The sequence below is a fragment of the Fukomys damarensis genome, unplaced genomic scaffold, assembly GCF_012274545.1.
Source record: "Fukomys damarensis isolate Sample0158 unplaced genomic scaffold, DMR_v1.0_HiC HiC_scaffold_10, whole genome shotgun sequence".
Classification (NCBI taxonomy): domain Eukaryota; kingdom Metazoa; phylum Chordata; class Mammalia; order Rodentia; family Bathyergidae; genus Fukomys; species Fukomys damarensis.
The window spans coordinates 17,494,560-17,519,801 of record NW_022900922.1 but is presented as its reverse complement, the minus strand read 5'-3'; the positions used below and the strand labels follow the sequence as shown (position 1 = coordinate 17,519,801).

At 39.5% G+C, this 25,242-nt stretch overlaps 1 protein-coding gene across 1 annotated transcript in view; it reads left to right on the top strand.

Annotated features, from left to right (window-relative positions):
• Positions 1-25,242, top strand: part of Carmil1 (capping protein regulator and myosin 1 linker 1) — a 303,045-nt gene that overhangs the window by 197,413 nt on the left and 80,390 nt on the right. Inside the window, exons 18-25 of the mRNA XM_033761782.1 lie at positions 3,695-3,706; positions 5,837-5,918; positions 6,671-6,770; positions 6,872-6,926; positions 11,583-11,755; positions 13,393-13,461; positions 16,691-16,784; positions 23,037-23,135. Of these exons, the coding sequence (XP_033617673.1) occupies positions 3,695-3,706; positions 5,837-5,918; positions 6,671-6,770; positions 6,872-6,926; positions 11,583-11,755; positions 13,393-13,461; positions 16,691-16,784; positions 23,037-23,135 (684 nt within the window). The remainder of the gene's footprint in view (positions 1-3,694; positions 3,707-5,836; positions 5,919-6,670; positions 6,771-6,871; positions 6,927-11,582; positions 11,756-13,392; positions 13,462-16,690; positions 16,785-23,036; positions 23,136-25,242) is intronic.

Genomic DNA, 25,242 nt, shown 5'->3' with positions numbered 1-25,242 from the left:
GACAGGTTGAGGATTTGCCATTAGTCTGTTGTATTTGGTACTCAGAGTTTATCTAATGCTCTCAGAAAGGAGTTTCACTACCTAAAAATTTAAGATCATGCAGGTGTAGATTTTCTCTCTTCTTTCTCTAGCCAAAGTAAGCAGAACCTTCTTAGCATACTAGTCAAAGTCACAGAAGAATTTATGTGATTCTTCTATAAACAGATAAATCTGACTTTTAAAATCCAGAAAGTGAAGGAGAATTTTTCTCCCTGTCACCATGGTCAGCATAGGAGGTCACTTTCTCTCCCAAGGATGGGTTGCTGGGGCTCTGGGGGAGGTGTCAGGTGTATGGAGCACAGTGCTGGTGCTTTGTGCTCAGAGTAGCCCTGCAGTTTCTGATGTGGGCCCTGACGGTTCAGTGCCTCCTACAGGTGCTGAGACCACAGGTTCCCCAAGCCATAGAAACAGAACCCAGGGGAACACCTTGAAGTTTTTTTTATGTCTATGCATCAGTAATTAATTTTAATAGAAAGCATCTTCTGTACAGAATTTTTGATACAGACTCACCTCTTCTGTTGATAAAGGGAAAATGCAGAGATGACTTTTGTAATTAGGCTTGTGTAGGAGTCAAAGAAGGTAAACGACATTATCTGTGATGCTGGTGGAGGAGGCAAGAGACTAACCAAGAAGGAGGAATCAAGCTTACAGTGACAGGCTTAAGCACATTTTTTAAAGGAAGCATACACCATGTTCCTTTATTATTCATTCTGAATTTTCCTGTGGTTCTTAGAATATTTCACTGTTTTTCTGAAACAGCCATTTCACATTCAGTAATTTGACAGAGATTCACACTTGATATGATGAAAGTGTATGCAGGAATTTATGATGTACAAAGTTGCTTTCCCATTAGACAAATGCCATTGTTATTTGGAGAACTAAATCCAAAAGTATAGTCTATAATCTTTTGGATCTGTGTGGACTAATGTGATTAGTAGTAAAATTAACCTTGCATTTACAGATAGCTTCCATTCTTACGGAGATAAATCATCTATGCCCTTAATGTGGTCCACCTTGTTGATGTTATCGCTTCATTTCCATCCCCTTGATCTCTTGGTGCTGCAAAGGAGTCCTGTCTTTTGTATGAGAAAATGACTCCTTGTAGTCATGGGAGCCAAGGAGTGGAAAGCAAGAAGCAGGCAGTTTGGAATCAAAAGGCTCCTCTGACACCTGGGGCAGGCTTGGGAAATGATTACCTTCTTTCACCCTTTGTTTCTCACCTGTTGAGTGTGGATAATAATAGTTTTCAGGGAGAGATTTTGGCACAATGCCAACTGGCTGGGCCTCAAGTGTGTGAGCCATGATCTGGGGAGGAAGAGCTTTTCTGGGAAGGAGGGCTTTAATTTGAATGTCAGAATTTATAGCATAAGTCTAATACTGCCTTTCTAAATTTTTATTTAGAAAATACCAAAATTTTATTTTGGTAAACAATGTTCTTTATTTACCAAAAACATATTTTTAGGGGCGGGTGGGAACTGCCTTCAAAGCTGTCTGGCCTCTTTTATAAAGAATTAGGCTTATTACTTTGTAGAGTCACACCTGATTTTGGAAACAAAATAGTATCTCCCTGTATGGGCAGATTGTCTGTGGTTGATCCTAATTTGCCCTCAAAGACTCAGGACTCGGCTTTAGTACAGATGTGTACAGAAATGTGTTTCCATTTCCTTTGAGGTTAGTTCTAGAGTTAGAGATGTGAAACTGTTCTGTGTTGTAGTAGTGATATCCAGAACTATGTGCATCTATTTACCCAACTGGAGGCAGTGGATCTGTGCATTCTGATGTTTTTAAAAATCATATTACTTCACAGTCAGACCTCAAGAGAACTGATAAATATTCAAACTGAATTCTTTAAGCTTGGTTTCCTTCTGAGTGAGAGAAAGTCTTTGGTTTTTTTCAGAGATGGAACGTGTTATAAATGGCCATGTGAAACCACTTGGGACAGTCCTTGTGTTTGTTCTGGTGAACAGTGACTGAAATTGGGGGTAGATGTCAGCAGCTATCTGAGAAGAGCTGTTTATACATCTGTTGAGTGGCTACACTGACATTGAGAGAGAGAGAGATCGGTAGCTAGCTGGGAGAGATTTCATTCATGGGTGGATGGGCTAATGAGAGAGGGTGGGGGGGATTAGGCTTATATAGGTATTGAAAATGGAGCTTATGATTATAAGAAATGTTTATGACCGAGAGTCCAAGGACAGTTAGCGCAGGTGTGTAGGCAATCACTGAACTTCTCTGCTTGGGGAAGATTGTATATTCTGTCTTAATTTTTGTTTTTTAATGACTGCCTTTTATTCTGAGACTTGCATGTTATTTGCTGACAGCAGCTGTCATTCAGGCCAGGCATGACAGAAAGGCTAATTATTGCAAAGGATTAGTTGCAGGTCTAGGGGTGACAGTTCCTTTAAAGGGAGACTGTCCTCCACACTATCATGTGACTCGTGTCAATCGATGATGAATAAAAAAGAGAGCCCCAGATATTAAAATTTGCAACAAGTAGGACACTGTAGCAAGTGAATAGACATTTTAAGGTAATTCCATTCATTCGGAGAGTCATTGTGCTAGCCTAGACGGAGCATTCTTGTGTGCTTCTCACCTGTTGCTTCTCTATCAGACCAGGTGTGGAACAAAAACCTGCCTGTTTCAAATGATAGGCTACACATATGAAGGAAGCACTGTAATACATGCAACCCTCTGGAATGGCTATATTTACATTTATCTTTTTTAGACACAGAATTGTCATTTGGTATCAAACTGTCCTAGCAATTGGACATTGAATTAAAAATGTTTTGTGTGTGTGTGTGTGTGTGTGTGTGTGTGTACCCTTGGAGAACTTAAACTGTTCTGTTTTATGTGTGAAAATATCCAGGGTTAAAAAATAGTTTATTAAAATTAGAACCCATATAGGAGAAAATAGGTAATCAGATTATTTTATACTTAAAATGTTTTGTTACTTTTTTTTTTTTGGTATGGGGGATTGAACTCCTTGGGTACTTGTGCTTGCAAGGCAGGCCACCCGGCCTTTGTCATGTATTTTTAAATGACAAATGATCTTGCGAAAGAAAGGTAAATTATTAAAGGTGATAGATTTTAGGATATTTCTTTTTGGCTTCCCTTTTCCTTATTATGGATATTTGAGTATTAGATGTACCTTTTTTACTTAAAATGGTGACATCTAAAATGAGTGGGAGGAAACTACTCTCAAACATGATTTTATTTTTAACATTTTGAAAAGTGTTCAGTGATTCAGTCACACTCTTCTTTGATCTTCATTGCTTTTTTAAAAAGCTAGTGTGTGGGATTCAAATGAGGGTAATTTAAAAACCAGTCTTACATGCATACATGCAGACAGGGCTCTAATTATGCAAATTTACTTAAAAGGATTTTCATTTACAGTAATGGAGAAAAGCTTTTACTGTTTTGGGTAGGCTTTAGCTTTTGGGGAATTTTAGGCACCTAATAACTTATAAATTTAATTGAATATTCTTGGTACTGAAAATTCAGTTATTTAAATTTTTGGTTTTGTTTTAGGAGCACCTTTTAGTTAGAAATGTTTCTTTGAGCCTTTCCTTTTTTATCCTTGTATTTCCAGCTCCTTTTGTCTTGTTCTGCTGTTGCTCATAATATTTTTTCTGTTTTCTCTTTGGGCTTTCCTTAGCTTGGCCATTGTGTAAGTACTTCATGAATCAATAAGTTAGGGTATATTGGTATACTCTATTATTTTAAAATATTGGGATATATATTGGTCTTATGTGTAAATGTTACAAATATCAGTAAAGAATATAAAGTAATGAGATGTGAATGGAAATCCTACTTCTATTTTTAATTTCTATGAATGGAATAGTTTTACTATGCAATGGTAGAATATGGAGATTTTCTTCTAGAAATTTTATTTCTCAACAGAGAAATCACTGTCAGCCAATATGAAACTGAAGGTTTATGAGCTTTATTTTTATCTTAAGATCATCCTCTCTTTTCATGCTCTAAAAATCAAATTATGTTTCTCTGACACACTCCCTTAAATGAGCTCTATCTTTAGCTTTCACACAGTCTGCATTTATAGTCTGCATACATGTTTACTTTTTCAGGTGTTGACATACTGAGAACAGTGCTTCTCAGAACTACTTATGGTGAAGAAACCTAATGTTTTTGTTTTGTTTACTTTTAAAAAATTCTAATCTACCATAAAGTTATACTTTAATAAATGTTAGAAATGAATTACTAGAAACATATAAAGACATAAAATACAGGCCCTCAGGTTTTAATTATTAGATGCAGTAGATCTAAAAGTGCTGCCAAGGTTTCTAAAATATTTATACTTAATTTCTGTACTTACTTGGTGCAGACCAGTAGCAAACTGATAGCAGTCTGGCATTTGTCTGCAGTCACACTTGGAGTAGCAGGGTGCTGGGGAGGTTCTGGAGGTGGCAAGGTGAGAGAGACTTGGTGAGGGCATCTGGGTAAATGTGGAGCTCTGGAAAAAATATAGCAGGCTCTCTGTGCATTGGGATCCACACTTGAGGAGTCAGCCAATTGTAGATTGAAAAAATTTGGGCCAAAAAAATTGTATCTGTAGTAAACACTGCAGAAACAACCCCCCATCATCATTCCCTAAACAATACAGTATAAAAACTATATGTAGCATTTACATTGAGTGTTATAAATAATCTAGAGGCGATTTAAAGTGTACAGAACAGGGTCACTAGGTTTTACGCAGATACAGTACTACATCTTGACATGAGAGATTTGCGCATCCTTGGATTTTGGTTTTCCAAGGTGTCCTGGGACTGGTCCCCCATGTAAAATGAAGGACAACCAGATGGTGAAAGGAGCTGGTACTCACTACTGAAGACAGTCCACACCCTTACTTAGAAGGGCTCATTCAGATACCTTAGAGCAACCTGCTGTCACTTTCAAGAATTAAACACACCAACCAAAGTATTCCTGAATAAACAGACCCCCCCCCAAAGATCTATGAAAATTCTGCTTCAGGAACAGAATTTTGGTCTCAAAATAAAAAAATAGAGAAATAGTGAAATGAGGATTCTCTAAATTCATATATTAGGACTTCAGCAAATAAAAAGTAGCCTATATCTAAATTTGATTTTGAAATGTATCTAAGTTTCAATTTTTTTGCCTGAATAACGGACCTGCCATGTTTCTTTCTTGGTACTGGTAGATGCCCTATCAATCATATTTTTTCCTCTCATTAGTAAGTTTACTGAGCAAAAGGGCCCACAATGTGCGATTTGGGGAACTTCACATCCTGTACAATGTCTATCTAGTGGAGGAACTCAAGAAATATTTGCTGAATAGGAATAACATAAATACACACACACACACACACACACACTCTGTGATCCCCATAATATCGGCTTTGGCTTTATAGAACTTTGAGTTTTGTCTCCTTAGTTGTTTTTCTGCCAATGGAAAATTTATACCTTAGGACCAGATATAATGAAATGCAAAACTGACTTGCTTATGTCTGAAACAGATGTTAGATATCCAGAAGTTTGAAGTGAAGAAAGTTCTTGCAAATTGGTGTATACTCTCTTACTTATAAGCAGACCTGCATAGTCTCCATATTTCTTCTGTTTGTTTCAAAGATTCTAGGATTTAGTGTTAGACCATGTGATATGGGAAAAAGCAACATTTCTCTTCCATTGATAATAGATTTTTACCATTGATAATTGCTGTTTTATGAGGGAGTCGGTAAGCTTTTACTTTTTCTTCTGTGTTAAGACTAGCTACACCTCCAGGAAGCTGAGGTCTTGACTTTGTGTTTGTTTCTTTTCTCTAGCTGAGGTCAGGAGGAGCACAAGTCTTAGAAGGTTGCATTGCTGAAATCCACAACATCACCAGCTTAGACATCTCCGACAATGGTGAGTCAGGTATCAGAAAAGAAACTAGAACTGTTTGAAACAAGTTAGGAAACGGAAAGTGATCTTCTAGCCTAATCTAACCAATACGTACGTTCAGAACAATATTATTTTCTTGACTAAGAAAATTTAAAATTTAACAATAGAGTTTATTCATGAACTAAATTTTTACCAGTGTCATACTAGGTTGATTTCCATGTCCAGAAATGCAAGTTTTATGTTAAAAAAAAAAAAGACAGCTCATTTAAAAATGAGTACTTTGATAAAAATCTGAGCCCAACTTTTTACATTATTGGTTGTAATAAAATTAGAACCTTACTTATATATTCAGAAACTTACTTGCTCCTTTCTGACCGTCTTGGGAACCTGTAAAATTTGTACAGGCAAGTTTAACTACAGTTACCTACCAGTACATTGGGATACCCTCTGATACAGAGATGGGGAGAGATGAAGCATTCTACCATTATCCATTCCCAAATCCTGCTGACTTTGTTTCAACAGCAGTTGTGTAAGAGGTTGAGATATGTTTTTTTTTTTTAAGAGAATGAGTTTATTCCTATGGATTAATAGGATATGAAAAGACAGCAAAAAGTTCCTTTGAAAGCAAAAGATTAGAATCCCAGCCCCCCTCCACCCCAACCCCAAGTGCAGTACAGGAAATCATCCAGCTTTGTGTCACCTTTGCTTAATTGTGTTCCAGCTGAGAAGATTTTTTATGCACGTGTGTTTTGATTCTCTACTTTGATTCTTTCCAGGTTTAGAATCTGACCTGTCTACTTTAATAGTGTGGCTCAGTAAAAACAGATCAATTCAACACCTGGCATTAGGCAAAAATTTTAATAATATGAAATCCAAGTAAGAGTTTTGAATTTTTTTATATAACAATGATGAAAATAACCAGCCTCCTGAAAGCTTTTGATTTGATTCCACTGTCCACATCTTTAAAATCTCTTTAGAAATCTGACACCTGTCTTGGACAACTTAGTACAGATGATTCAAGATGAAGACTCAGTGAGTATTATTTTAACCACTTGACTAACATCCTTTGTTCATTGCCTTCCTGTTTATTATTCATACTGGGTTGCCAGAAATGTTCTCAGAATTTTATTTAAGAGTAAATTTTCTATTATTTAAAAAAAATAATATTCTGTTGTATTTAAAAATTTATCCTTCATTCAACACCAACTGAAGGAAGACTAACTAGTGGATTTTAAAAAATTGTAAATGGATCCCTGTGCCTGTCTTCTAATTAGCCATACCATTGTCTAACTTCAGCTGATATACTAATCAGCAGGTAATCTAAGTGACTCTTTGATCTTTGACAAGCATCTTACTGTTGTTCATCTACTAACTGTATAGAATGACAAGAGACTGAGGAAGTTTCCTCTTAAGTTAATTCTTGAGCTCTAGTAATGCTACTTTTACTTCTTGGGCAAGAGTTAGTTCTGGGGGAATAAATTTAATTTGAAATATTTTGCTGCCCTTTAAAATATGTTAGGGGAACAAAAGGTATTTTACTGACAAAGTAAAAAGCATTCTACCATGAACCTTTGTAGTTTACAACTGGTGTGTCAGACCTCTTACTGTACTGGTGCTCTTTAAGTCACCAAATTCAGTCCTGTATGTTTCCTCAAATCCAAATCAATTTGAATTCCTACCAGAAAGAGGCATATTATTCATATTTTGTTACAGCTACTCTTCTAGGTGTAAGAGTGATTTCTTATATTAATCAAATAAAGTATGGTGTATTTTAAAAAGAGAATAATTTCCCCTTTTGAATTCATACCAGAAAATAACAGGAAATTCTGTTCTAGCAATAAACTCACTAGCTTTTCTGGGAAGGCCTAGGCATCCAAAGGGATGATGATAGGAGCTTTTGTTCCTTTTCCCTTGTCACACCTATCCAGGTGCTCTGAGCTGGCTGGCAGGAGAAATTTCTTTTTTCTTATCTCTTTATTATATGCATATAATTCCTAATCAGGGGTCAAAAAAATTAAACTCATTATTGTTTAATGAATTCAAATGCTTCTCTTTGCCCTCATTTGCTAATAAGCCCCATATTTTGTTGCTTTTATACTGGGTTATTGAAATCAGGGTTATAATTAGGATGTAGTTTAGACTTTTCAGATGTATGCTGTTGGTTTTACATATTTAATTTGATTCTGCACCAGTATTTTATTTCAGATTTTCAAATTTTAAAAGAATAGGGAAGCTAATTTGCAGAATTACATTTATTTGCAGAGTTTATTCCCAAATACTTGTTTGTTAGTACATATTTTAGGAAAATTTATATTTTACGAAAAGTGTCTGTATGTCATACTTTTTACATATTATGATCAAATTGTTTCTGTAATTTTTAAAGTCTCTTAAACGTAATCTTGATATGTAAAACTCCTCTCAAAACATATTTGCAGATGACAGTGTTTGCTATGTAAATGTGGAACCTGTCAAATTTAAGTTTGATTAATGTGTTACTGTTACTGCTATTCAATGAATAGATTTTTATTTTCATGCCATTACGAAGCAGATGACTTTTTCAAAAGGCAGTTACATTCCGTTTTTTCCCCTACTTGTAAATCAGTAATGTGCAAAAGTATTTCAAATCATTAGGAGTTGAGTCTTGTGAGTTCAAAATTTCCGCAGATAAAACTGGTACAATGGGGCTCACTTTAACATTTTTTTTCAGCTTTAATTGAGTTTATTGGTACATTTTAGGGATACAGTACAGTTACATTCATTGCTAGGATCTTGTACCTCTATGTGACAGGTCTTGCTTCTCATTTTTTCCCCTTGTCCCTGCCTTCCCTTCACCCCCTCCTCCCCTCCCCATCTACAAGAACTTTATTTCCATCTTTTCTTTATCTCACATTTTTTTTCTTTTCCCTTATTACTCTTCCCCTACCCATCCCACCTTCCCTACACCTTTAGCCCGTTTCTTCCCATTTCACAATGTCAGTAATCTTATTAGGATCTTATGTATTATTGCAGTTTATTCACACCATATAAACTATTCGGTATTTACATATGTGTGACTTATTTATTTCACTTAGGAGTACATCTTCAATATGTATCCATTTTCCTATGAATGAATCTATTTTCTCATTCTTTATGGCTGAGTAATATTCCATTTTAATAGAAAATCCTCATCTTCTTTATCCAGTTTCCAACTGATGGGCAAATGGGCTGTTCCCAAGTTTTAGCTATTACAAACTGTGCCGCTATAAACATGGGTGCGCATACATCACTGTGATATGATTCTTTTAATTCTTTTGGAAAGATACCCAGCAGAGGGATGGCTGGGTCAAATGGAACCTCCAGTCCCTGCTCTTTGAGGTATCTCCATATTGATTTCCACAGTGGTTACACCAGTCTGCACTCCCACCAACAATGGAGAAGGGTTCCTTTCTCCCCACAGCACCACCAACATTTGTTATTGTGTGATACTCTGGTTTCTCTTCAGATCAAATAAATCTTTCGCCTTTTTAACATTTTATTTATGTAGGAGTTTTACATGTATAAAAGTGCCCTATGCTTTTGTTGTTCTAGCCGGTGGGATACTGTATTCTCCCAGAAATGCACTTCCACTCAGTTGGAAATGTAGATGCCTGTGGGAACCCATTGTCACCTTCGGCTGTAGATAGCAGCTTCTGGCTACTGTAGCCAGAGTCCCAGGATGATATTGAGAGGCCAAGGCAGCAGAGGATCTTGGTCTAAGGGGTTACACACAAACCCATGTTGTCATCAGAATAGAATGTGTTTCTCCTGGGAGTGCCTGGACCAGGAGACAGTCTCAGATAAGCATATTCAGCTTTGAAAAGAAGCAGTAAGAATGCAAGTAGTTATGGTACATGGCCATGCCATAAATCAGGAAGGGATGACCTTATAAATATGCATGCAATTCCGGCTGTTCTGTTCACATTAGTGACTCTGCCTATTATTTTTAAGTGTTAACCGGGGTGTATTAGAATTTGAATGTAGTGCTAAAATCGTTGCTCACTAGGTTGGAGAGTTGGCAGTTTTCCAGTATTAGGAAGAAGCCATAATATATCATTTTTGTGGTAGGTGAATAGGAATTATTGAAATGATGAGAAATGATCATAGCTTTTGATTAAAGCAGTGCTGCTTTTGTTTTTATGTAAAGCATTACCTTGCCTGAGTCTGAAGCACTTTTATTTCTTCCCCCCATTTTCCTGATGGAAGCCATCTTGCTAAATCTACCTAATACTATGGGTATGCAGGTTTTTGGGCTGTGGTTTTAATTGCTTTCACACTCAACAGTCCATTTAGCGTTTCTAAATTTGATTCTGGTTAGTATACTGTTACTTTTTGATTTCATAGTAGATGAATTAAGTTTAGAAAACATGGTATCATTGGGATGATAATGATAAATGTAGTCAAACGCATAGCGGCACTTTGTTGATGGCTGAGTCTGGAAGTTCTGGGCAGCTTATTGTCTTCTGGCCCTGCAGTAGATGTCCCCTCTCAGGTGCTGTCAGGTATGCCTTAGGCTGTGTGGGGTCCTATGGAGACTAGGAAATGTGGTCATAGATAATGCCAGAGTCTACTTCTGGCATCCACCTCCCTGGGATTTCAGAGCTGCTCATGAGTAAGGCTGATGTAGACCACTTCATACTACCCAGAAGGCATCCAAGTCCCTGCACGGGTCTCAACTCTGACTTTTAGAGCCATGTTGGTTCAAGCCCTGGAGTTCTCCGCTACTTCATTAGCACAGTTCCAACTCACACCAAGCATTCAAATGCAGGTGCCCAGAGGACTAGCATGGCAGCAGAGGAGAGCGCATCAAGTGAACTGAGCCTCTTTTGGCGGGGAGGGGGCCTTATTCCCCTGCAGGCTGAATAAAACTTGCTCCCAGCCTGAGTGGCTTTCAGCCTGTGGCTTAAATGGACAAAAGTGTGCTGTTTGTGATTCACTCTATAGTGCAGGGTAGAATAAGGTCCCATAGAATTAACCCTTTCCCCCCTGTAATTGTACATATATCTTCTGAATAAAGCTTAGAAGCTACAGTTAAGAGGCGATGATCAAGAAGTTGTAGGATAAACTAAATGAGCAGCAGAACATAGTGGTTCAGAGCATGAAATCTGGAGCCAGACCTTTTAATCTGCTTTCTAACCATGTTGCCTTGGTTGGATCACTTAACTTCTCCATTTCACATTTGAAAAATAGGAATAACAGTAGCACCCAAGTGCTGGGTGATTGGGACAATGAATTGAATTGGTACCATTTAAATAGTGGTTAGACATAGTTACTGTTCAATTAGTGTCAGCTATTATTAATCTTGGCCATTCTAGTAGTATTTGAAGGCATCATATTACCTGTATACAAGTAAAACAGGTAAGGAGGGACAGTGTAACCATGGCTGAGGGGGGCATCTTTATTTGTCTCATCCTGTCCTCCACTGGAACAGAGCCAGTTTATGGATTCCTTAGAAGCATCAGGTATTCAGCATCAAAACCCAGCTTCTCCAAATTTCATTCCACAGGTCTGTTTTATGCCAGAACTTCCAAGTTCAAGCCATGAGTGACTTTTTAGATAGTAGTTTCAAAATCAGACTGCCAGGGACACATGGCCTGATTCTCCAGGATAGGGGTCTCGACCAGCCACTTCCTTGATGGGACTGTTGAGCTCTGCCTGGTGTTTGCTCCACAGCCTCTGCAGTCCTTGTCCCTGGCTGACTCAAAACTCAAGACCGAGGTCACCATCATCATCAATGCCCTGGGAAGCAACACCTCCCTGACCAAAGTGGACATCAGCGGGAACGGCATGGGGGACATGGGAGCGAAGATGCTGGCCAAAGCCCTGCAGATCAACACCAAGCTCAGGTAGGCTGTGCCTAGGAGGCCAGCTTGGAAGAGGGGACCCAGTTTTGCCAGAAAACAGGGGTAAATGTCTACAAATTTGGACACAGTGATTTCTTCAAATTGTTGTCTTTACCATTTATTTCTATGAGGTAAAATCTGGGAAATGCCAGTTTTCTTTCTACTTTGGTGCTGGCAGCTGCTGGATGTGCAGGTAACAGCAGTGAGAAGCAAGGAAGTTTATAGGCAGCATTGAGTGGCACAGTGGGACAGTGTGAAGGGTTGACCTCTGAGGATTTTCCCTGTATGGTCCTGCACTGAACAGCAGGATGAGTTCTGGGCTGCATCATGCTGTGATTTCATAGTTCTGCAGACATTAAGTACATCATGTACTTGCACAACTTAAGCTGGCTATAACATTAGTAGGCATTAAAATGTGTGGTTCATCATTAACCAAAATGTCCTTATTTTATGCACGATCATACTTGGCTTTGGTTCTTATTTCACTTCCCACACCTACAACCTAAAGACTTAAAGCATAGTGGGTACAGAGGCCTGCAGATTCAAAGGCAAGTTTAGACTTCTGTTCATGGGATTCATCCAGTGTTTCCTAAGCATGGATGTAAAGGACTATCAGTGCAGGCACCCTGCTGCCATCCTCATTCAGAAAGACCGAGGTGTCACCAACTCCATCCATCTAGTAAAGGAAGAGCCCATGCACACTGCTCCTTAACTCTTCCCTCATGCTTCTCTTATTCTGTGGCCTAAGGCAGAATCAGATGCTTTTGTCTAAACTGGAGCTAAAATCCAAAAAGCACAAGGTCTTTGAAAGTCAGTGTGTATGTGAAGAAGGTCACTGAGATTAGAGTAGAAAAGCAGTAAGTCTTGTGGCTGGAATGATGCAGATAAATGAAAAGTGTTTTTGGTGTCAAGGTGAACTGATGAATTCTAAAATACCTCTGAAGCACACACATTCTGAAGGTAATATCAGTAAATTTCTTCCAGAACAAGTTTTGTGTTTAGTAGGTTAAACAACCTCCTATTTGTAGTAACTGAGGTAGTGGCAGCAGAGAGAAAAGTTCTAGGATTGCTGATCACTCCAGGGCAAGGAAATGATGAAAACACGAGAAGATATGGCAAGATCCTTTCTAGGTTTTTAGAATAGAGAAAGTCTCAATACTTAAATTTGTCTATGTTGGGCATGGAGCTGTTTGATGTCTTCCCTAAATAGCTTCAGCTTTAGACACAGAAGTTAGAGTACTGGGGGTGGGGGGTGGATATCAGAGCAATCAGGTTCTAGAGATTTCTGGTTTACAGAATGCTCAATGTTGTAATGATAAGTTCATTGAAATGTTGTTGCTTTTAGGTGCAGTTTTCCCACACTGTTCGAGGGGTAGTATGTTCATGTGTTGGGGCTGGAGTGTAGCTCAATGGTAGAGCATGTGCTTAGCATATGTGAGGCCCTGTGTTCATGCCACACCACCAAACAAAGCAAATATAATTTGGGAGAAATGCCCATCTTTATTTTGTTTAAAACTAAGACGAGCGTTATTGCTCACATAATGCCACAGTGTTAGTTTTAAGACATTTTTATCTAATGAGAGAATTGTTTCCTTCACTCCTGAGTGTCCAATCATGTATATGGCTCGGTTTTCAAACAGGACTGTGATATGGGACAAGAACAACATTACTGCACAAGGCTTTCAAGATATAGCTGTTGCCATGGAAAAGTAAGTTTTGAATACAGAAGACCAGTGGTGTCATTATTACCTGTGGGATAATTGAGAAGACCAGTGGTGTCATTATTACCTGTGGGATAATTGAGACCAATGGTAAACTGGGGATTGAGGTACAAGTTTACACTATTGCCAACCAGACCAGGGGCCCTGGAAGACATCAACTTTCTTCTGGCCTCTCATGTATAAAATGAGGGCAGAAAAGCCTGATCTACCAAAGCCATCGCATGGCCTTGGACTAAATTAAATCAGGCAAGAGGACACATGATGGTTGCTTTATTTCTTCCCTTTTTTGGCCACTGTAGCCAGTTTGAATCCAGTGCTAAATAACAAGGTTCAGCAGATAAGCCCTAGGCTACCTTTTGCCATTGCCATAATATATTTGTTACTTCTCTTACTAAAGCTTGTGATTATTATTTGCTGTCAAATGTATTTTTTTCAGTTAACTAAATAAGAAAATAATAATACTAGAAATCTCTTTTTTTCCTTGAGATTTTCAATCATAATGCTAGTTATGTAAACCTAAATAATTGTAAGAGGAAATTACACTAAAGAATAATTATAATTAACTGGAAATAGGAGAGCACTACAGTGAGAATACACATGCCTTGCCTCAAGATGTTGAGGCAAGGTGACATTTTCAAAGCAAAAGGGAGAATTTCCCTGAAGCTACTTGGATCATGGATACGAAGTTCATTGGTCTTGGGGACGTGAGGTAGGAGCTGATATCAGCTCATTTGGGTCAGTACCTTCTCTCTGGTCATGTGTTCTGTCCAGAGCATCTTGTCTGAATTATCGGCGTCTTAGAGAATGATAAACTTTCTTACACAAAATTTGTGAGCACCTGAGAAGAATGGGTGTGTGTGGAGTGAGAAGGGATCTCTCGTGGCCTTTGAAAGTCCTTAGCGCATGTGTCACACAGGCAGATGTGAGCCCTCTGCCTTCTTACTTCCTGGCTCCAGCTTGACTGGCCCTGATGAGAACCATGTTATCTTGGGTATCATCAACTTCCATGCATTCTAAAGTGAGAAATTATCCAAGCAGATTGTTAGCATTGAAATGGAGAAGCTATAAAATGTGGTTGGGAAATAAAGGAGCCACCGAACAGAAGCCCTTTGTCTGGGAAAGGGGAGGAAGTGTTCATTCTTGTAAAATTCCTTGGATTCCGCCTAGATATGAGTTCTCCTGGGAGGAGCTCTTGTGCCCAGTGTGGCATGGTGGACACAGCTCTAGACCAGAATGAGGAGCTCTCCACTCAGTCCCCGACTCTACCACTGATAAGCCTATGGTCTTGATCTCTTTAATAAATTCTTTTTTTTTTTTCATTAAGTGATAAGATAAGAGTAAATATTCTCTAAGTGCCGTATGATCGTAAATCTCAGCCAGGAGGATAGAGTTGCTGAGTCCTTTGGCCTTTTACACTGACCTCAGGCTGTCACAGAAGGTAGATGAGGCAACTTACCCCATGGAATCACTAGGGCCATCTCTTCTCAGGGCCCCAGTGACTGCAGAGCCACCTAGGATTACTCTTGCAGCACAGCAAAGCTGCTGAGTAGTGAGTTACAATTACTTCTGTGCAGCTGCACATGGGTCCAGAGATCAGAGTCGACACCCTGATGTGACCATAGGGCTGCAGCCCAGGCTGGTGTTGAAGAGAAGCTGAGAGCAAGCTCACCCAGTGCCCATTGCTCAGTGTTTCCGATGAACCACAAGGCTCCTGGACCACATCCTACTGTGTACACTGTGGTACAAGATGCCAATAGTTCATCATCACATTCGGTTTAAATAAACTCTGCTGGTCTGTAACATGATAAAAATTAGGAGAAAGGAAAATCAATGCTGTACAAAAGACATATTGTCTCCTAGTTTCACTTGGCTGGCTCCTCTTAGGACAAACAGTTTTGCTAAAACAAAGCTAAGATAAAAATTAAAAGTTGTAGCAGTGGTAGCCTTCTCTGTACCTTATACTTTTACATGGTACCTGTAAGCTTGACTGGGTGAGTACTTTTTCCATGAAATAATACCCATGTAAGTTACTATTATTAAGATAATTGGGTTTTTTTTCCTTGATTATTTCTTCATTGACGGTACCTTATTTTAGGAACTAGTTGTTAATTCATTTTTGCAGTAGAAGTCATCTAAATGTCCCTGAAAATCTGTAAGTGCTACTTACTGTTTAGAGACTGCAAACAAGGCAGCAGTGGATGAGATTCAGTGCACTAGGGCAACACTGCAAATGTCACCAGGTGCCCCAAAAGACAAAACTTCCTGAGTGCCAGGCTGTGGAGGTCGACAGGTGAATTTCGGGGTAGGAGTGAAAAGACGTCCAATGGCAGGGTTTGCTGTAGGGGGGAGCATTAGGGTCCGTGGCCATTTGTTAGAAGGGTCAGGATCAGTGGGTAGTGGCCAGACTCTGGCCCTGTGTGTTTTCTCAGACCAAGTGCCTCATCCCGGCACCTTTACATGTAATCACCTTGTAATAGCAATGAGATAATACATGGTCACAGCAGCAGGCATAGCGTGTTCAATTTCTAGAGCCTAGTGGGCTAGTGCTGACCTTGAACACAGACCAAAAAGTGCCACTGAGATCAGTGTGGTACACCAACAGAACACCCTTCCCCGGTGACTTATTCTCCTTACAGGCCCTTGTTGTGGGCTTGTTTATTTAAAGGAGCTAAGGACTACTCTTGATCTTAGCCAAAAGGCTGAGATGGGGAGCCAAAGACTTAACAGACTGTTTTTGTGGATGCTGATGACTGTGCCTTGTGAGCACATGTTTTGTTTTGTTTTTGTTATTTCCTCTTGACCCATTTGGATCTGGCTGCCTCGTGTAATTGCTGTTCTGGGCATGTTCAGATCTGCTGGTCATTAAAACCCTGCTCCAGTTGATGTGGACTTTTTTCCCACCCCTAAGTTCTCTTTCTCTCAGTTCATCTTTTGGTCTTAATTTGAAGAGTCTGCCCTCACTGTAATTTGGAACTAAAAGCAAAGCGGCAAAACTATGTTTTGTGAGACATTGGCAATCAACAAGGCTGCCTGGGTACTGTGCATGTAGGTGCCAGAGAGGGCTGAGCTGTGATCTGGGACCCTACAATGGTCTGGTAACTCTGTTTTCTAAGCTACTCTTGCAACTACCATTTGGGATTTTTTCCTAAAGTTCTGAGTTCAGGTCATAATATATTATCTTCTAATATAATTATTTTATATTATCTTCTTCTTCTAGGAACTACACATTGAGATTTATGCCAATTCCCATGTATGACGCTTCTCAAGCCCTGAAAACAAACCCTGAAAAAACGGAAGAGGCTTTGCAAAAGGTATCAAGGATTCAACAGCTTAATTACAATAAATTCACTGAATGGTATTCATCATAATTTTGAACAAATGAAAGGTACTTTGTTATTTTACAAAGGTTTGTTTTATTTTTCTGTATTCTTATGCTCGTGATGGGAATAATGCATGAGCTGGGGTGGAAAGAAACAATGACTAAACATTTGTTATAAAATTTTGATGGAATAAAGTAATATTCTTACAACATCAGCCTGTCAGATCCTGAGCACAGATAACTTCCTGATTACCCTTTGGAGACCATGGGGAATTGAATGGCAGTTTGCACAGCCTCCTTCCCCTCACCCTCAACATACAGAACCCTGCCTCCCTTTTTCATCAGGAAATTTGGAATATTACTGAGCTTGTGGTTCACCATCCACTATCCACTGTCCCAATTTTCTCCTTCTTGGCAACACTGGAGAAAGATGGATACCTCTCCTCCTGTGTTAATCAAGTTTTTGCTGCCATAACCAAATATCTGAGAAAATAGAGGAGAAAAGATTATTTTGGGTCATAGTTTCAGAGGCTTCAGTCCAGGTCAACCAGTTCTGTGGCTGAGGGTCTGAGATGAGGCAGAACATCATGGTGGAGTGGTAAACTATTTTTACCTCATGGTAGCCAGAGAGCAGAGAGGATGAGAGAGCCAGAGAAGAGGCAACCAATGGCTAGATGTAGCCCCCTAGGTCATGGTTTGTTGATGTATTCTCTTCAGCTAGGCACCACTTCCTGTTTGAGTCATCTGTCAGTAATGCCACTAGTTTATGATCTCAGCAGTGGCTAAATTCACATGATGAAGTTAGAGGCCTCATGGGCCAGACTCTCCCCTAAAAGCCCATGAATTGGCAGCCAAGCCTTTATCACATGAATTTTTGTAAACATTTCAAATTCAAACCATAAAACTCTCCAAAGCCTAACCATCCTCTGTGCCTTTGACCCCATCACTTATGTCTTTTTCTGAACACCTGCCTTCGAGTCCTTCCCTTGCTTTATCGTGTCTTCATCTTTGCTTCTTATGACTGCTTTTCTTTCCGTTTTAGATATGCTCAAATGTTTCCCATCCAAAGAAGCTTTCTCCACCTTTATTATGGTGTTATTTGGGCAGTCTTGGAATCTTTCCTCACCTTTTGTTTCTCTCTCCTTGATGGTATCATCCACCATCTTGTCTCTAAAGCCTATTTCTTCCCACATCTCCTATAGCCCAGTGGTCCTCAACCCATTTGGCACCAGGAACAAACTTTATGGAAAACAGTTTTTCCACAGATGGGAGTTGGGGATTGTTTTGGGATGATTCAAGTGCATTACATGTATTGTGCACACACTTTATTTCTGTTGCTCTGTTTGTTTAGAGAAAAATAACTTTTTAATAGCCAAACATTTATTGGTACATCTTAGGCGTGCATAATTAATTGTAACACTAATCATTGGAGATTTGCACCTGTACATTCTTACTTTAAATTCCCATTAGGAGCACAACCTAGATCTTGCACGTGCGCAGTTCACAGTAGGGGTTGTGCTGCCGCTAATCCAACAAGAGGTAGAGCTGAAGTGTTCAGGCAGCGAAGTGAATGATGGAGAGTGGCTGCAAACACAACCACTAGCTAGCTTGGCTCCGGTGCCTGAGCGGGTGGCGGTGGTGGGTGGCAGGAGGGGAAGCTGAGGAGCCGTCCCCTAAACAGTTAGTCTGCAGGTTGGCAAGTTCTGTAGCAGAGTGTCTCCACTAGCTCGCCTCCTCCTTCCTTAGTATGGATGTCTTCCTTCAAGCCCATTGACTCTCATGACATTTGTCTCCTCTTGTCTCTTTTCCATGTTGTGGTAAGGAAAGAAAATGAGCAATTGTATTACACATCTGAACAAGCTAAAACCCTCACTCTGCCCCTCTCTAGTGGCTTTCAGGATAAGCACAGCGGGAAATCCTACCCAGGAACTGGCTTCTCTCCACCTTCTGCTGTACCCATTCCCTATCTGGGAACTTGTGAGAAATGCAAATTCTTAAACTGGGAACCTGAGGTAGGATCTAGCAGTCTGCTTGTCCTAGCTTTCCTGGTGACTACAGAGTTTAATGTCCTTGCCCTGCTGGAGGCAGTACACATACTTTCCATGCTGCCGTGTGTGTATGTGTGTGTGTAGTGTGAGACACCAAGTATGAGGTCATCAAGAAGACACCTCAGGGCTACTTGGCTCCCTTGGGTGGGCAGTCTTCTCAGGAGTCCATGAGCCTTGATATCATTGTATCAAATTATCTGCCTGTTTTTTTCTTTGTCCTAAAAGACTGTGAGCTCCTTGAAGGTAGAACCTTTGTGTTTTATAATGTTTTTATTTCCAGCAGCTAGTACAGTGCCTGGTGTGCATGCTTAAATACTTTGTAGGCACTTTTTGAATAAAAAAGAAGTTTAAGAGAGAGGAGGGTATGACAAAAGAAATTATTCAGGACTTAGATTCTAAGGATCTGACTTCAAAACAAACACTTCCTGGCTTTGTAACCATCAAAAAATTACTTGATTTTTCTCCATTTCATTTTTTTCTGAAGTTACAATGGTTGATAATTTTCCAAAATAAATGATAAATATTAAACTGTGGATCCAGAAAGTGCAGAGATTGCCAAGAAAGATAATTGCTAAAAAATAATTACACTGAGGATATGATATTCAAATGGCACAAAAACAAGGATAAAGAGAAAATCTTGTAAGAAGCTAGAGGGAGAAAGCACCTAACATTGAGAAGCACGGATAAGAATCACATTCCACTTTTTTGTGGGAAACTATGTAAGCAAGAAGGGAGTGTAGTAAAACAGTTATAAAGTGTTGGCAGAAAAAAGCCAGCAGCCTGAAGTTCTTTATCCAGTGAAATTACCCTTTAAAAGTGAGGAGGACAGATATTCTCACATAAACAAAAACTGAGGGAATGTGTTGCCACCAGATACCTTGCAAGAAGTATTTTAAAAAGTTCTTCAGGGAGAAGAAAAATGATACAGGTTAGAAGTTCCGATCTGTGTACATAAAGGAAGAGCATTACAGTGGGAGTAAGTGAAGGTGAAATAAGATCCTAGTTTTCTTTTTCAGATTGGTCTAATAGATGACTGTTTCTTCCAAGTAACAGTCACAGTGTCTTACTAGATGATTACAGCATGTGACCTGGGTGTGGGAGGAGCCTGCATCACACTGCTGTAGGGCGCATGCACTACCCACGAAGGGGGTAGTGTTGGTTGAAAGTGCACTTGGATTGACTACAAGTGCATGTTTCACACAGTAGGATGAACACTTTAAAAATTTCTGAAGATGTATGAGTTGAGTACCCCTTATCTGGAATGTTTACACCAGAAATATTTCAGGTTATGCATTTCTAAATTTTGGGATATTTGGGATACACCTAATGAAATATCTTGGGGATGGTACCCAAGTCCAAATACAAACCTCATTTATGTCCCCTGTATGCTTTGAACACGTATCCTGGAGGTGTTCAATTCAGTTTTCTCGTGCACTTGTGTTTTGACTACAGCCTGACACCCGAGGTCAGGGTGGAACTTTCCACTTATCACCATGACGTGTCAGTGCTGAAACATTTTTAGATGTGAGAGTTTTTCAGGTTAGGGATGCTAAACCTGTGAGACTGACGTGCTAGAAAAATGCTTACTTAAAACTAGAAGGTCATCAGAGGGGAAGGAAAAAGAAGAAACCAGAACAATTAAATGAGTTAAAAAATGTCGCAGACCTGGTAGATTGTCATCAAACTATATGAAGATATGCAGTACAGGCCAGAAACTTTGAAAAGACATAGAAAATGTGGGCTAGGGCAGGAGATTGTAAAGATATTAATTGGAAAATTTATATTTTGAAATGGAAATGACTTTATAGCTCATAGGTATTGGTTTTTCTTATCACACTTCACTGTGCTTTTACATATGCACGTTTTCATTTTATAGCTAGGTCTCTGTCCATTGGAATAAATAATTTTACTCTTCCCAGCACTTGGGAGGCTGAGGCAGGAGGATCGCTGTGAGTTTGAGACCAGCCTGGGCTACATAGTGAGTTTCATTCAGGTCAGTCTCAACTACATAGTGAGACCCTGTCTCAAAAAACAAAAAAAAAACAAAAAAAACAAAAAAACAAAATTTTTTTTAACTCTACTAATAAGATTAGATTTCATGCTAGTCTTTGTACTTTTTTAAAAAACTGCATGATTCCTTTATTTAAATGCAGGATTCTTGCTTCTTGTGCCACCACTATTTTAGGCAGGGAGACTGTCCATGTCTGACTGGACAGTTCCAGCTCACACCAGCTCCCATGATCTGGCGAACATGCTGATGACTGGGTCCCTGCCTTCTCGTCTGACCTTGGCCAGGCCCTCATTTCTTGGTCCCCAAGAGATGGACTCTGTCCTTGGCCTGGAACAGTGATGAATGGAAAGAAGTGTATCCTGTTCAACCAACATGTGCGTTGTTTCAGTGGTGCTGGATACGTGACTGATATTGAAGACACTTGAAAAGTGTTATTCTTCTTTCCCTTAAACTTGTTTGTAAAAAACAAGCTTTGAGTATTATTTTAAAAACAAAACAAAACAAAACAAGAACTGCTTCCTGGCTTAGTCTGAAGCCTGATGTGTGGACTGAGGAGAGGTCTGGGATTACATGGGCCCTCTTGATGCAGCAGTGCAGCTTAGACCCAGTTCCTGCCAGTGCCCAAAGAGGCCCGGATGTTACGGGTCCAGCGGCAAAACAGAAGGACCCAGAACTGATGGATTCGTCATGTGTGCCTGTAATGTTTCAGAATCTTTCTGGCAGAATATTTCATACCTACGGCAGTGTCACTTTGGCCAGTGATGACTTCATGGAAAGCAGCAAGAGAAAGTTAACATGTTATAAAATCAGTAATGTGTCAGTTTAATGATGTTTTATTTCAGGGATCTTTGTGTTTTTATAATTCCCTCATTTATATTTAGGAAGGTACATTTTGCTCTATTTCATTATTTCCAGGGATGATGGTAATTACAGTCTGTATTTTAATTGTTCCTAATTGCTGTTAAGTTGTAGTCATTTTAGCTTATGGAAAATGAAAATGTAATACTACTGCAAGCTTTGCAGTTATTAGAAGATTTTAACTAGGGACCTGCAGGGACAAATGAAAAGGCAAATGGTTAAGCAGTGTTTTTAAAAACAAAAACCATAAGAAAAATAGTTGACACCATTTATTTCCCTCCAATCATTCTTTTTTTTTTTTTTTTTTTTGGTCCCAGGGATCGAATTCAGAACCTTGCACTTTGCAAGGCAGGCACGGCATCTCTGAGCTAAATCCCTGGCCCCTGCCTCCAGATACTCTTTAACAGAACATCTTTATAGGTGTCATCATTCTAAAATGTTAACCCTGCACTTTTGGTTCAGTCTGTGTCCACTCCCTGTTCTTAGATGCTTGCTTTCTTGTTATTATTTGTACATCTCACTGTCACAGGAGCATATGTATAAACATGCAAATTGTCAGAAGGCTTCAGCGTTTCTTATTTTCTGTGAAAATATACTCTATAATTCACTAAAATCAGTTCTATTTTGAGAAAATATTGAAACCTGATAGATTGTTAAAATTAGTGTATATAGTACAGTGGTACCTTGGTTCACAAAGTCAGTTCTCTCCATGATTCTGGTTGCAAACTGAACTGGATAATAACTGAGTCAGATTTTCCCATAAGGTCAGTATTGAACCTGACCATTTGATTTGGTTCTCTTTCAATTCCATTTGCAATTAGAATCATGGAAAGAATCAAGTTTGTGAACCGAGGTACCAATGTATCTTTGAGTTTTACCAGCCTGTATCCTCCCAAGTTTCAGGTTTTGGAGTTTTTTCTCCCTTTCCTAAGTGAATAACATCTGCACTCCTTGGGCATATTTATTTAACTTCTGAACTGTTTGGCACTTAAAAATTCATGAGAGAGAATAATTGAGGTTTTAAGCTGACAAGTGATAAAAAGTCTCTAACCCCACAGGCAACAAAAACACTTATCTTTGTCAACTACTTCGTCACACAGAAATTGCTCCAAGTACCTGGAAGTTAATTTTCCAACTGAAGACACCCAGTAACAGATCCCGATGGCAGACAATGTCCCCATCCCTTCTGTGCTGCGGGGTTGAGGCACTGGCAGGATGTGCATATCAGTGCTCTGGTTTTAAGTCCAGAAACTGACTAATTCACTTATAACTTTATTCTCTGCAGAGTTGAATGTGTTCTTGAGAGATACATGTGCTTAATTTCCAGATAGAAAACTATCTGCTGCGGAATCACGAGACTAGAAAATACCTTCAGGAGCAGGCCTACCGCCTCCAGCAGGGCATTGTCACCAGCACCACCCAGCAGGTAAGAGGGCATCCACTGCTTTCTCCCCCATTCCCCTGACCCTCCACAGATCCTCATGCAAGCCAGGCAAGAGCTGTGCCACCCAACCGCATCCCAGCCCTCTCTCTGCCCACTGCCCTTCTAAGAGTGAAGGAGACCTTTCCATGGACCAGCAAGAAGTGGTGTCTGAGAATGGCGGCCAGTGTTAGTAGAGTTTGCAGAATGAGGAAGGAGTAAAGAGGAGGGCCCATCGCAGTACCAAGTGTGCGATTGTCACAGTTGCTGACTTTAGTGCCTTTCGTATCGCCAGGAAGGGGAACAAACACGAGGGACTCCTGAAGATAGATTGTGAAGTCTGGAGTGACCTGATTCGCTTCTTTGGGGACTTTCTGTTCAGAATTCCCTGGTCCTTTGTTGGGGTGCCAATATCCAGAGTATTATGGACCCTTGAATAGTTTGTTAAATACTAATTAGCACTTAAGTGACAAAGAGAAACTGAAGAGCATTCCTTTGTAACCTCATTTCTCTTTTCTCTCACAAGCTTTCCAGAGGAAAAAAAATATTTCTAATAATACTGTTTTGTTTTGTTTTGTTTTGTTATGTGTGGTACTGGGGATTGAACCTAGGGCCTTTGCCCTGAGCTATATCCTCAGCTTTTTTTTTTTTTTTTTAATCCTTTATTTTGAAATAGGGTCTCACTGAATTGCTAAATTGCCCAAGCTGGGATGAAATTTGAAATCCTTCTGCCTCAGCCTCCACAACTGGGCTCAAAAAATTAGCAAAAACCAAAGGTCATAAACATTTGAGGGAGACATTGTGTTAAAGAAGGAGCAAAATGAATGAAAGAACTGAGGTCTGATAATTCACAAGACAGCAGAGGGCTATAATTAGTTAATTTCATTGGGACTTGAGAAAATACTACATTCATCAGATAAGCATAAGCTGAAAAGAGTAATCAGAAAATTAAAAGTAATGCTTAGCAATTAAAATATTACTGTAGTGCAGAATTAAACTGCTTGGACATAAACTAAGCTGTTTGGAAGAAAAAGTGGGGAAAAAAAGTCTTTATAAATGTGGTGAAAAGATAAAAACACATAAGAGCAAAGCAAAATAGACTGGCAAATAGAATCAAAGTGACCAATGCCCTTCTAATAGTGATATAGGGGAAATATAATTCCCAACGTGTTAGATGTCACATATGCCACGTTCCCATAACATCAGTGAATGAAATCATGAACCAAAAGAAGAAGTTAGGAGAGTTTTATTGGAAATAGGGAGAGAAAAATAGCTCTGGATTTCTAGGAGGAATCTGGAATGGGGTGGCCACCAAGGCCCTTTGTCAGGAGTAATTTATATAGCAAAGTCACAGGGTGGATACAACATGTGTCAAACTGCCATTAACCTGTAGCATTACAAGTATAGCCCCTTAGCTGATATTGATCTAATAAGGGAGCAGGTCATGTGGCAAACTTACATAAAAGAACAGAGAGCACGGGAAGGGTTGGGTCCAGATGCTCTGGTCACCCACCTGGGTGACTGATACCTATCCTGACTTTGTGGACCAGGTGGTTCTAATCCAAGTCACTCCTTATCCTTTAGGGAGGCATGTAGGCCTGGCCATTGAATTTTCATCTCGAGACCTGGCCTTCTTCAGATGTACTTCCAGCCATGTTTCTGATGTGTTTATATTTTTGTACTGACTTCCTTGAGGGCCCAGTCCTTCTTTGATTGTATGTTAATTCTGTCTAACTTAGCTGCCATATAATAACAGGGGCTTCAAAATTAAAAATTAGAGTTATCATAGGGCAGACCATAACAGAATTCCATTTCTTGAGTCTTGGAGTTAATTTGGTTGACTGAAATTGAAACAAAATTAATGAGCAGAAGATTAACACCTAGCTGTATTTTGTAAAGTGTCAAAACTCTTAAATGAACATAGAGTTCCAGAGAAATTGAACAAGTTATGTTTTGTTTGTTTGTTCGCAGTGCTGGCAATTGAACCCAGGACCTTGTGCGTGCTAGGCAAGTGCTCTACCACTAAGCTTCGTTCTTACCACAATAGTAGAGCCATCTTCTAGCATCTACCCCACTTGTTAGAAGTAAGCAAGGTACTGTCATCTAGTTTCGG